The 14573-nt window shown below is 34.5% G+C and overlaps 1 protein-coding gene across 1 annotated transcript; it reads left to right on the forward strand.

The window, feature by feature from the left end:
* Positions 1 to 5282: 5282 nt before the first annotated feature.
* Positions 5283 to 14196, forward strand: LOC104215325 (serine/threonine-protein kinase PBL27). Its single transcript, XM_009765094.2, has 5 exons — positions 5283 to 5892; positions 6715 to 6914; positions 7117 to 7306; positions 12396 to 12787; positions 12960 to 14196. The coding sequence occupies exons 1-5, from the start codon at positions 5760 to 5762 to the stop codon at positions 13587 to 13589; spliced, it is 1545 nt and encodes a 514-aa protein (XP_009763396.1). The 5' UTR covers positions 5283 to 5759; the 3' UTR covers positions 13590 to 14196.
* Positions 14197 to 14573: the final 377 nt, after the last annotated feature.

Raw genomic sequence — 14573 nt, forward strand, 5'->3', positions numbered from 1 at the left:
TACATATGTAACATATATCTTATATTTATTGGTTTGGTATAAACACCTAATACGATTAACTATTTACATTATCGAGTCTATAGTTATTTCTCTTTTATTTAGTTTTTTTCCCTCAGTTTTCCTGTTACTTTGTACCTTCATGGATGACATCGAAAAACTCCAATTTCTTTGTACTAGCATAAATATTTTAATAGCAATCTCAGACGTCTGATCAAATATGAAGTCGTCACTCCAGCCATCTTTTTTGCAAATCTTAGAGTTGAAAAGGGAGAAATTTTATTTTGTGACTCGTACAACTGACACTAATTGTATGAGGCTCATTTTTGTCTCACAAATATATGGATCCAATCTTACATGTTTGGGTCCACAAGATTATGAGACAAAAAAAAGGCCTCATACAACTATTGTCAGTTGTATGAGACATAAAATAAATTTTTTCTGAAAAAGGGTTTTTTTTTAATTAATTTGTACATGAGTTAAAGAATGTCTATCGCAAGTGTGGAAGCTACATTTCAATTCGGCCCCGCTTTTTTATATATACTAGTCTAAGCGTACACGCGTTGCGCATGTTCTTCGTGTTAATGAAAATAGATTTTTAAAAATAATATAAAAAATATTCAAAAGATATAGTTGCGTTATAATATAAAAATTAATAAAAAATTGCAAGCTTCAAAGTGATATATATTAATCATATTTAGGAGTTTAATCCACTCTATTATATTCCTACCTCTGTAATTCCAATAGGCATTCAAACTCAGTTATTATTAATCGTTCGTATAAAATTTTAGCTTGATTATTATTTTATATTACCTATAATTTCTTTTTAAAGTACTTCTTTTACTCGAGACCCATTACATGTATATGTCATTTTCCTATTCATATTCCTTTGTACAAAATATTAATCAATCTATTTACCTTTTAAAATAGATTTTATATTTAAAAAAGATTATAATTTGATCATTTTTTAATATTTAGACAATAAAAGTGGACAAAGAATTTGAGTATGCAGTTCAATGAAAAAGAATGTCCTAATTGCTAAGTCTAAACCCATGCCTACATGTTACCTCAAATAAGAATTATCGTTAATTCTTCCATATTATTTTTATCAAAATTATATTTTCCATGCACTTTTTTTATGTTCCCTTTTAAATATTAGCATAAAAACTGCACGAACAGTTAGTTACTATATGATTATATATATCTAAAATACTATTTATTAGAATGTAAAATTATTTTTATATATAAAAGTATTGTAGGAATAATATTCGATTAAAGAGTAAAATGATCGTTCAAATTTTTAACATTTAGTTCTATCAACTGACTATTATAAGTTTCTTACTTTGTATAATAGTAATTAAATAAATAGTGGATAAATTTCTTATTTTATCTTTTTAAAATAATTCTTTTTTCACCATCTTCTCTAGATAGGTTGATTAGTATTATTCTCATAAATCTCTCTTATATGACAAACAGACAAAGCTTTCAATGTTTTATGTTGATGACTTGGTACTTTTTCCGTATGAGAAGATATTTGAGTTGGTACCCAGATTCAATTGGAAAAGTGGAAATTGATTGTTTAACAAATTTATCAAATATAAAATTATTTCTTTAATAGAATATCCTAATTCTTAAGGATGTGGAGGGGGGGGGGGAGCAACAAAAAGAGAGAACGTGTTTAGGACAACTAAAATATTGCCGAATACAAACGTTGTGAAAAGTGAAATTAAATTTAATGTTATGATTTTTTTATATAGTTCAAATAAGGAAGATTTAATAATTAAAAGTTTAGTTAATTTCAAACTCATAAATATTAGGAAAATAATTTAAATGACAATTTTGTCTAGTGTAATCAATAAATATATAATTTTTAAAAATTATATATATTAATAAATAATGTGTTTGAGTTATTGAAAAAATATAAAAGAAAAAATGTAAGTTTCTAAATATAATGAATGTTAATCTCACTAAGCTAGCTCATTAAATAAAGAAATTCTACTCCACATAAGTCTTTATATGTCTTATTATGATTTATGAGACATGGAATATATATCTTATGAAAATTATTATTAGCTTTATTACCAAATACTATACACAAATAAAAAAATACTTTAGAATAATTATTCAAAGATAATAAAACAAATTGAAGAATTTGAATTTTTCGGTCTTTTAGAAATTTGTGAGTGAAGAGATAGAACTATAGCTCTTAGAAAAATATTGATAAATAACAATATAATTCTTAAATAGCTAATATTGAACTGTAAAAAATAATGTAATACGATATGAAAAATATAGGGAGCTATCATTTGTTGAAATGAGTATAAAAAGAAAGAAAAATGATAATGGCAATTTTCCTTAATATTTTTTGTCTTATGGTGTATACTTATTGCTTCAACTTAGCATTTTAGCAATTTAACTTTTAATTCTATATTATAGCAAATTTTGCTCTATTTCTTATTCCTTTCACGACAAATGCTTTTATTGTGAAAATAATTTTTGTACCTTAAGAGTTTTATCAACTTGGCAAATAAGTTTACTTATATAATAATTTTGAAACAAAATTGAATTGACTTTTTTGCTGCTTTATTAATTCAAAGACTTGATTATTTGTTGAGATTTCATGCTTTTATGATAGTATAGAAGATACAAATTATTTTCAAACTTTTGTCGTACTCGAGCGTGATACTATTCTCTTTATCGTTTATGTAATATTAAAAAGTACATTTAATAATTAGAGTAAAAATTTAATTAGGTACAAAACCTCTTGCTTCAGTAGTAACAGTATATAGATTGTTAGAATTATAGGTTCCTCCTTTCTATGGAAATTATCGTGAGTATATATAAGGACCCTTACTTCTCTTAAATAATATCTATTTTAAAGTCCTTAATATTAGAATTTCTTACTTAATTCAATAAGAAAAAATCTAATAATCGAAGTTTTAGTTTCTTTTAAAGTACTAAATATTAGGATAATAATTAAATTACCATTTTGTCTAGTATGAATTCTATTTTAAAAGGGTAAAAACGGCGAACGATATTTGGCTAAGGGCCTTTGTACTTTTAATATAGTATAGATATAGATAGATAATCTTATTCCTTTTTACTTAGAAGTAATAATTTTTTTTTACAGATTTTTTTTTTTTTTTGTAACATAATTGATAGGAAAATTTCAACTAGACAATTATAGTTCAGGTTCGCGATACTGAAATTGGACATAGAATGCTCTGATACGAAACAGAATATGGTAATTTGATAAGATCTTTTAGATTAGAGTTTTCGCAATTTTGAAATTTTAAAAATGATTTGAATAATATTGGTTCACATAATAACGTTAAATATTATAAAAAGTCATGTCTAAAATGTCATTAAATTCAATTAGAGAAGTTTTAACCTTTACATTTACATTCACGAATAGTATGATAAAAATAGTGAAATATTTTTCTTTTTTGGTACATCATGTGTTCGAGATTTATATTGAAACCTCGATTAATTCGAATCCGTATTGTGTAAGGTCCATTATAGAATAAAGTACTTCCTACTAACAGTAATTTCAAGGCGTAATGACTTCCTGACCACTTAAACTTGTAAGGCTTTTGAAAGCCGATACACAAACTTTGGACTTTCCCATTTGAACACTCAAACTCGTGAAACCTTTAACTAATAAACACATTTGACCCTTGACCCTATGTGCGTGTATTACGCATTCACAGACGTGTCCATCCAGTCAGCAAATGACCAATGGAATTGTTACACGTCAAGGGCGCGAATAAATTTATTAATTTCTACTTTTTCTTCTATTTTCCTTAGTTTCTTCTTCACCATAGCTGTGCAACTTTTACCTGATGGGGACAGAGCAAAACGACGTCACCAAACCCAGCCACCATAACTGTGCAACTTTTATCCGAAACATTGGTTGCAGCAATTGAATGGATGGTAGAGGAAAATAAGGCTTCATTTTGCAAAGATGAACTTCCCTTAGAAGGAACGGGACACAATAATGGATTTCATTTTGCAAAGATTCGTTTCACATCACTATGAAGTGTGAAGACTAAGATTATAAGGGAAATCTATCTAGCACTGCAAGTCGGGCCTAATGAGTTCCCGGTCCTATTCTAAGTGACGGATATATCATCGATATAGAATTTTTTTTAGGGAGGCCGTGAGATCATATGGCAGGAGAAGTTCCTTCCACTCTGAACCAGTATGTGAAATTTGAGTGGGATTATCAGGAGGTCATGGTTCATGAAGAACTTAGTCATCCCATCTATTCTGAACACTTGATCCCTATCATTGAAGAGATTGAAAAATTTGATGGAGCTACTTTTCATGGAACCGGCGGAATAAGGCGGAGTCAATAATCCCAGGCACCATTTTCTTCTTCTTTTTTGGTTTTCCTTATAGTTTTTGTTTATTTTTTTAATTTTACAATCTTTTTAATGAATAATAATAAATACACGCGCCAATTGAATTTGACTTGTACGCATTATGTCCACGTAAGATAAGCTACGCCACATAAGCATAGTCAATAGCCAAAGGTGTTTACTAGTTGTAGATTTCACGAGTTTGAGTGTTTAAATGGGGAAGACAAAAGTTTGTGTATCGGCTTTCAAAAGTCCTACAAGTTTAAGTGGCCACGAAATCATTTCGTCTATTTTCAATCTTAGGACCTCAACACTATAACCTTTGTTTAAGGGTGAAGAATCTTATTCATCTCACCACAACCCATGCGATATAACGAAATATGCTATTAAATTCAAAAAGGTTTTTTAAACAATTTGAGATTCTTAGAGCTTTTATCTAAGTTGACATTATATTTGTGTACAAATGTTAATTTTAATATCTAAACTAAAAGAAGAAACAGTGTTTTGTTTCCATTTTGCATTTTCTTTAATAAAAAGATATGGATAGAGCTTGGTCTATAAAAGAGGAAAGTATAAGTAGTAAATACAACAACTGCAAGGACAAATATTAAATAAAGTATTTCCAAGAATTACGTCAACTTTTGCTACCTAACAAAAGCATTTACCCTCTACATAAATACTATATAAAACAAGTAATTTATACTGTCATTTTGGCCCCCCAAATTTCATCAATTGTCCCATTTATGCCCTTAGGTGAATAGGATAACAATTACAAGAAGATCATGTTAAACAAGATAAAGATTCACCTAATCAAAATTTATTTGTTTTTACCTTAACCCTTCTCTAAAATTAATTTTATTTCCTTATATATTCACACAATATATCTAACCATATAAAAAACAAATTTTATAATAAAACCAAATAAAAATTTTGCCTTTGTTTCTTTGCCTTTTCTTTAACCATCAGTTTCCTCGATTTGTTGATCTACTTTGTCTGAAATGGGAAGCTGTTGAATCTTTGTACTTTGAGCTCATTTGGGTCACTGATTAGTGGCTCATGGCTGAAGAATGTCTATTAGCAAAATTCAAGAGAGTGTAAAGTTGGAATTTTTATGAACTGGGGTTTTCTTGAAAAGTGAAAGAATACATCAAATGATGAAGGCAAAAGTACAAATCTTGATTATATATAGAATTTTGTGAAGTGGGGTTTTTTGTTTTTGTGGGTTTTGTTTGATTTGTTTTTTGTGGATTTTGTTCACAATGAAATGGGGTTTTCTTGAAAAAGTGAAAAAAATCAGATGGTGAAGTCACAAGTAAAAAAGATTGATTCTTTATAGAATTTTGTGAAGTAGGGTTCTTGTTTTTTGGAGGGTTTTGTTTGATTTGTTGTGTGGATTTGATTATGGGTGGGTGTTTTCCTTGCTTTAGATCATCACACAAGGAAAGTGGAAATGGTGTTAAAGAAGTTGTAAAAAAGGAGTCTTTTAAGGATGGTTCTGCCGCTCAATCTATCCATTTGAGCAAAGTTAATTCAGGTGTGTATTTGATTTTGTTTCTTTATTTATGTTCTGTTTGCTTTTGGTTATGTTGAATTTTAGTTTTTTAGTTCTATTTTGAGCGTGGTTTTTCTTTTATATACTTGATCTGAGTTTTTCTGACGGTGTTTGTGGTATTTTAGAAAGGGTTGTTACAGATTTGACTGGCTCTTTCATGAAATAAATTTGTTTCTTTTTTACTTTGTTTTTCTTGTTTATTCTTAAGTAATGCTGATGGACATTTGAGAGATCTGTCAATTGTTCTAATTGTTTACTAATTATTTTGCTCTATTAAATTGTTTGAATTAGTCAGAAGTATCTCTATACTATGAGAAAATAGATTCTGGCAAGCACATTCGATGAAAAGCAGCAACTTTTGCTCCTTGGGGAGGGGGGGGGAGGGGGTTCTTAATTAGGTGAAACATGTAACAAGGACTTTTAACTTGGAGAGCGCATGAATTACTAAATGGAAGGAGAAGAAGTTCAATTTTATAACCATGATATGACAATTTCTTGATGGTCTACCTCCTATCGATAATGAAGAATACATATACTAGCTGAACAGGCTGCTAATGAGAATGCTTTGAGTATGAATGTCGAAAGGACTGGCCTAGTCTGAAGAACTATTTAGGAATTTGGACTCTTAAAATATAGCAGTGCCCGAAAGCTCCGTGGAGCTTCATAATTAATGCAGCATAATGTTCAATTTTTATTTGATTTTTCTTCTAAAACAAAAATGTCAACGGAACATTCGCAACTTGACTTGTTTCTTTTTCTTTTCTTCTTTTTGGTATTGGCTCAATGATTATTTTTCATAAACAGATAAATCAAAGTCTCGCGGCAGTCATGATTCTAAGAAAGATCCAGCCATTCCAAAAGATGGACCAACAGCACATATAGCTGCACAGACGTTCACGTTTCGTGAGCTTGCTGCTGCAACAAAGAATTTTAGGCCAGAGTGTTTGCTTGGTGAAGGTGGTTTTGGACGTGTTTACAAAGGTCGGCTGGAAAGTACAGGACAGGTAGGTCTTATTTGATAACAATATAATTCCATAGTGCAAAATCAAATCATTAGCAATCTCTATGTTAGCTTAGCAAATGTTAGCACAGGGAAGGTTATTAAAAAAAGAATATGTTAGCATAGGAAGATTAAGTGCCAGAATCTCCAATTTTGCACTGACTTGCTATTCCAGTATCGGTTATATTGTACTGGTCCATTTGCAGGTGGTTGCTGTTAAACAGCTTGACCGCAATGGTCTTCAAGGGAATAGGGAGTTTCTGGTGGAAGTTCTGATGCTTAGCCTACTACATCATCCAAATCTCGTCAACCTGATTGGTTATTGCGCAGATGGGGACCAACGCCTCCTTGTTTACGAGTTTATGCCATTGGGTTCTCTGGAGGATCATTTACATGGTTAGAACATTTACTGCAATTTATACAATGATTTGCACAGTGTCATTATAATTTGTTTTATCATGAACTAGTTACTTATTGTCTAGAACACTGCCCCTTCTTCCTATATAAAAGGGCATCCTGGTCCATTAAGCTCCTGCTTTTTTGTGTGGTACGAAAAAGGTCGGACGACATTGGATCTATTGTACTTGGCCTTACCTTGCATTTTTGCAAGTGGCTGTTTTTACGGCTTGACCCGGTGATGCATCAAGGCTCTCTTTCTCCCTAGTAAAAGTGTAAAATAATAATAATAATAATAATAATAATAATAATAATAATAATAATAATAAATAAGTTCACATGAAGACGTGATGACTTGGGTCTTGGAATGGGTTAGACTATTACAGTTCATGTCCAAAGTGCTTGTGGAAGCCTCATATGTGAATATAGGTTTTGAATAACACTAAAAGCAAGTTCTAATTTTGCTGAATGATTACATCAATTAAGCATGATATGAACATGTGGTGGAGCATTTCAAAAATTAACTGACCAAATCGAAGCAATTGTAACAGTTCACAGCAAATGTAATTAGATGAGACGCTGCTTGCTGCTGATTTCTCTTACGTTATGGTTTTCTTTTTCTGTTTCTGTCCTTGGTTTTGTGGCATCCCCACTCTTTCTTTTTGAGTCTTCTATTTTATACATAAACATTCCAATGAAGGGGTTGCAATATGGATAAAGCTGATGACTGTCGTACAGTTTACTTATAGATATGGTAGAGGACGCAATCTAATTGTAGAACGTTGAGTATCACATGGAATTGTGGTTCCAATAAGAGTTGGCTATTGCACCAATATTGGACTATGCTCAGTTACTGGAACATTTGGCTGTGCAAAGACATGGCTTAGGTGATTGTGCAATAATAATATGGTGTTTAGACGTCTACGAGCAGCGATTAATCTTTATCGTTTAGAAATATATTCTTTGGTTGAAGAGGTTCTTGCATGTGGTGAAAATTATAACGGAAGTTAATGGAGTAAATTTAAAAGTTCTATTTGGCTTTGTCGCTTACTATGGTAACAGGTGTTAGCAACTTAGCATTTCAATAGCTAGCACTAGCATAGCGTCATTATTTGATTAAATTCAGCAATTGTATCTGTTACTGTGTTACATGTAGTTGTTCTTCTGGGCCGGTCAACGTTGCCCCTCACATTGTAGGATATTGCATATCTGGAGTTATTTGAGCTTAATCATCCTATACGCAGTGAATTCCCATGATTTGTGCAGTGTTGTGGTTATTAGGAGCTCTTTTTTGGGGGGAATGATAACTGGATATTATTTTTTATAAAAGCTAAAATTTGATAGCTGAAAACCTGTTAACATAGAGTACTTTTTGAACAACTGGTTTACATCAGTATATAAGATCTTTTGAAGAAAAAAAAAACATGTAAGATCTGACTCTGGGCCAGAGTCTCTGGCTTAACCTATTAAAAAAAGAGGAGCGTTTAACCACCTTATTACTTACCTTTCCAAAAAAGAAAAAGAAGGGGGGGGAGGGAGATTAACAATCTTACTATTTACCGGAGCTGGAAATTCACTACAATAACCCCAGAGCAAACTTGCAAAATATTCTCTAGCAATGTTGTGGGTTTAGGTGAGAGTGAGAGGGACAAGGAACTCTATAGTGCAAATTTGCAGCAAAGCCTCTGTCAAATAATGATAGCCTACTGCCACTAGTAAGTCTTCAACACCACGGCAATTTATATTTCAGCGTATGTGGGATTAAGCAAAGCAATAATAGTGGAAAGGACTCAGAGGACGTTACTGAGGTTGCAGTAAGCAGTTTAGGCAGGCTACAGCTGGAGATCAAGGACTATGGAGCTACCATAGGTCATAGATGTGCAAGAGATGGAGAAAGAATGTAATAAACGTTGGGGCGGCAGGTGCTGATGGAATTGATGATTGGATACTACTTGAGTGGGAAAAGGAGGAGGAGTCTGGTGGACAGAGTACCTCAGCTGGACTAATATGTGTATTGGATTAGGCAACCACTTCCCACTCCCTCCCTTCTGAAAGAAGCGTTAAATGCCAAAATCAATTGGAGAGCAGTAAAAATTTGTGATTTTATTTTCTCTTTCAACTTTCTGATGTCAGAATGTTTTTCTAAATAAGAAAGGGTGGTAACTGTGTCTGAATTTCCTAAATATATAATTAATAAATTTCCAGAACAAAAGAAGGCCAGTAGAAGCTATCATCAAGATGATTATTCAAGAAGTATTTTGTGAGAGGAAGGATGAATCCAAAACTGGGAAGTAGATTAAATAGATTGAACTTCTATCCTAGTTAGAAATGTTGTTCTGTGTTGTGTGGTGAGGTATAGTTATGCATACTGGGGGTGTCCAGTATGTCTCTATTTCTCTTTTTTCTTTGAGCTGTAACTTCTCAATTGGTAATAATAGTAGTAGTTTTATTTGAAAATAAGTTCCTAAGATGTTATGGTAGTAATGGTTGGAGAGAAGCATTTGGGGAGTACTCTGTGAGTTGTAAGTAATTAGAGTAAAAAAAATATTTACCTTATTCTCGAGGTCCCAAGCTTCAGTTCTTTGCATACTCTACATAAAGGCGTGCATTTAGCGTATCTAGGGTTCAACACTTGCTTGCCTTTCACTCATTTCTCTTCTCCACTTTCTATTCATCTTAGTGAACTAAGGATTAGGAGATTATTCCTCTTACCAGTGGAAGGCCGTGTATAGCTTTATCAAAGATTTGATTCTGAAATCTAATATAGTGACATAACGAGGTTGCCACTTTTGAAGGTTGATTACGTCCTAGTGGATTCTATTACTCATCAAGATGTTTGAGCAAAAAGATCATGATTTGAGTTTTCCTAAACCAGGGGAGGAAGCAATGTGGTTTCCAACTAGGCTCTTTTCCAAATTGGTTCATTTATGACTTCTGTACAGATGGACCAATGTATAATGTATTGAGCTGCTTTTGTTTGATCAATTCGTGCTTTAAGTGTATTGAGCTGCTTTTGTTTGATCAATTCGTGCTTTAAGTCTGAATGTTTACTGTCATTTTAGTTCATATTGTCACAATATGCCATAGTCCTAACTGTTAGCATTCTAAAAATGAAAGAAATATGCCATAGCCCAAATATTGGAAACTTAAGGTAAGCAAAAAAGAGTCGGTCACTTTCCTGGATAACTCTATTTCAATCAGAGTTATATGCTGCATGGAAAGTAGATTCAACCACTTTGATATTGGGGAATACAGAAATACTCCAAGATCCAATATACGTGTAAGTTGTAAAAGTGTGTGGATAGTATACTTTCACTCGTAAGCAATTTTTTTTATAGTTTAATAAATAATGGGAAAATCTCGGTAATACACGCAATCTAACAAAAACTAGAGAATCTACAACATAATATGATTCTCTAGGAACGACAACCAATCTTCTATACGAACTGGAACCTCATTGGTGCACCGGGAAGAAATTAAAATTGAGAGGCTATTCTTCTAATGCACACAGGAGCTCTCTATCCCCTTGAAATCCTATTTCTTTCCTTTCATAAGAGCCACATAAGTGCTAGTGGGGCAACATTCCAAGCTTTTCGATTTTTCTTCCTTCTGCTAAATTTCTGGTTGGAGAGTGCTTGATTCGGTGAGCTTGGCATTGCCAAGTTGCAGCAGGAACCATTTCAAGATCATCGAGTTTTCACCCTACAATGTAGGAGGAGGTGACCAGGGGCATACACAGGATTTTTTGTAAGTTGTGTCGATATTTATAGAAGAAAAATAAAATAATATTAATTACCACATTCGTAAATAAGGAATAACCTTGGCGCATTGGTTTTGTCGAGTCTTAACCTAGAGTTCAATTCTACTTGACCACAATTTTTAACAAATAGAGGCTCTCTCTAATGGTTGTCAAAATATGTTCGAATTAAGGTCCGACCTCTAATTGCAAAATCAGTTGCTTAACCAGCCTGCCAAGTGACAATCTTTGTGAAGTGTTATTTTTTCTATCTATTCATTTTCGCATAGTATTATTACACATGCTCATAAGATTTTCTGACGAAGCGGTATCGCGTGACACCGCTTCATTCAACGTGTGTGTCCGCCCCTGAGGTGGTCCACATCCTCACCTAAACATTTGCACATGAAGCACCAGTTGGCATATGTAATCTTCTTTCATCAAATTCTCAGTTATCAATATTGTTCCACTCGTTGCCAACCAAGTAAAAAGCACCTTTCTTGGTGTCCTGGAATCCAAACAAAATAAGTGTGGGAAACTTGACTCCCTCACCAAGAGCTTAGGATAATATGACTTTTACTGAAAAGTGAAAACAAGCCATCTCTTCCCACCCTCCACCTCCGTGAGCCCTGAGTAACATGAGATGTACTCTGCTTGTAAAATAATTCAACTAGATCTTGAGATGCACAGCCATTTCCCTGTCCCTAAGGTTCCTTTGGACCCTTACGTCCTAATGAAATCCCCCTCTTGTAACATGTGAATCTGTTGTATTGTCCTCTCCTTCTGGTTTGAGATACTGTGAACGTACGTGAAGTTGAGTCTCAACGTCTCTCCTCCACACCAGGTGCAACTCTCAAAGCTGATTCTACTTCCATCCCCTATCTTGAAGGTTTTGTTTCCTGTGTAGCCTTCCCTTCCTTTAGTAATATTCCTCCAAAGTCTGCACCCATAAGAAAGTGTGATATTTCTAGTCCTCCATCCTCCAATAATTCCATATATCATCTACCCGCGTAGAGGCTAGAGTGTGCTCCTCAATCCCGAATCTCCATAGTCATTTTCCTGATAAGGCCTTGTTGAAAACTCAGAGATCCCCCCCCCCCCCCAACTGAAGCAGTCACATAAAGTTTGTAGGGATGCTCAACAGAGTGCTCTTAATTAATACTTTCATTCTTCCTTTCTACAAGTAGAATCTCTGCATTATTTCTGGTATATTTAGATAAAAGTTTTCATTGTCTAAGTTGAAGTGATCTTTAATGTTGGTTGTTTTGTGTTGTGTTGCTACTTCTCTCCTGTAATAGAAACAATGCAAATTATGCAATGGCACCTAAACCCCTCTTTGGAGTCCATATGCAGATCTTCCACCTGATAAAGAACCATTGGACTGGAATACAAGGATGAAGATTGCAGCTGGTGCAGCTAAGGGTTTAGAATATCTGCATGACAAAGCCAACCCTCCTGTAATATATCGAGACTTAAAATCTTCCAACATACTTCTTGATGAAGGATACCACCCTAAATTATCAGATTTTGGGCTTGCTAAACTGGGCCCTGTTGGCGACAAGACTCATGTGTCTACGCGTGTGATGGGCACATATGGCTACTGTGCTCCGGAATATGCAATGACCGGTCAACTCACATTGAAATCTGATGTTTACAGTTTTGGGGTCGTCTTCCTTGAGCTGATTACAGGACGCAAAGCTATTGATAATGCACGGTCTCATGGGGAGCATAATCTTGTTGCCTGGGTATGTCCTCTCTGCCATTGTATTTGGCCATTATTGTTTGTGTCCTCTGTTTCTTCGATTTCTTGAAATATAATGTGTGGAAGATCTGTGTTTCCTTTAGTTGACTGTTACACCTTTGAAAGGCAGGGTATTCTTTTTGCCTTTTTTAATGCATTGAGAAACGTGTTTGCAGGCTCGACCGCTTTTCAAGGATCGGAGGAAGTTCCCGAAAATGGCAGATCCCCTATTGCAAGGCCGTTACCCAATGCGAGGACTATACCAAGCACTGGCTGTGGCAGCGATGTGCTTGCAAGAACAAGCATCTACTAGACCTTTAATAGGGGATGTTGTGACGGCTTTATCATATTTAGCCTCTCAAACTTATGATCCTAATGCAGTTGGTGCACAAAGTAACCGTGTTGGTTCATCCACTCCAAGGAGCAGGGAGGATAGACTACACTCCGCAGATGGAGTAGAGAGCCCTGATGAACATAGCAGTGCTCACCATGGTTCTCCTTCCATCCAGAGGAATTCTCCTGATTCGAGGAAACGAGATTCTGCGAGGGATTTCAATACTGGGATAGAGTTGAGGAAAATTGCAACTAGCGGTGGATCTGGTCGTAAGTGGGGTTTGGATGAATCAGAACGTCCGGATTCTCAAAAGAACAGCCCTGTCAGTGCAGGTAGAACTAGAGAAACCCCAAGGAATCGTGATCTAGACAGGGAACGTGCAGTTGCTGAAGCAAAAGTATGGGGCGAAAATTGGAGGGACAAAAAGAAGACAAGTGCAAGGGGTAGTAGTTTCGATGGGATGAATGATTGATTTGCGCAACAGCGTATGTTCAGGGGTTTCTAGGAATGTAGGTTTTGGGCGTCACGATGCAAAACCCGAGGTACTACAATTGCATCATTATTATGCCCTTGGTCATCCATACTCAGAGTTGAAGCAAGAGTCCTTTTATCCAACTTCCTGTGTTTGCTCATTGAGGTAATTCATTCTTATTCAATGTGAACTTAGATGTTTCAGCTGTTGTAGCGCTTGAAGGAAAAACTGCTAAAAAGAGGGGAAAGCAGCTTGATGGTGCAATATATGGAGCTAGAGTTGGGGGGATAAATGGGGGGTTTCATTATGGCAACATGTTAATCATGTGTTATGGGGTTTCTAGAGTTTATGACACAGGAGAAGTGGGCAAGATATCAAACTTTCGCTTCTTAATGTGTTCTTTGTATGGAGGAACTTGGTGGATATGGTTTAGGATGTCCCTTGTAATTCCATTCTTACACCTTGTGTTCTGTTGTAGTTCCCATCTGTATGGATTTCAGAGTCTTGCGTTTTGGCTTTTATAGAAAAGGGGTGTGAGTATCATACCGTGTCCCGTTAAACGAACTACTGTATATTTTGAATTAACAGCTTCAAGGTTCAAACTGAATATCTCGCCACCATTTCTTCTGACTTGCTGAGGTGACCTATGCAACCGTATGGCATGTAGGTTTCCTTTGGGGGTTGAACCTGCTGTCGACTAAGAAATTTTGCACTTTCATATCATTTTGTTGTCACCAACTAAAAATATCTTAGTGAGAATATTTCAGAAAGATCATTAAACAGATAATCGCAGTTTCAGAAAGTAAAAACTTAGCCATAGTAAGTTCAATTGGTTTGGTGTAAACACCAAGTGCAGGTACCCTTTATTTTTAGTATCTCCCTTCCCATCCCTCCCAAATGTAGTACTACGAAGAGGTTTAAAAATAAACAACATAAACTCCGAATCAGTTTGGCTGGAACAGAGGCAGAGAAGCCGCCCTAGGC

The sequence above is a fragment of the Nicotiana sylvestris genome, chromosome 1 (genome assembly GCF_000393655.2).
Source record: "Nicotiana sylvestris chromosome 1, ASM39365v2, whole genome shotgun sequence".
In the NCBI taxonomy this organism is placed as follows: Eukaryota; Viridiplantae; Streptophyta; class Magnoliopsida; order Solanales; family Solanaceae; genus Nicotiana; species Nicotiana sylvestris.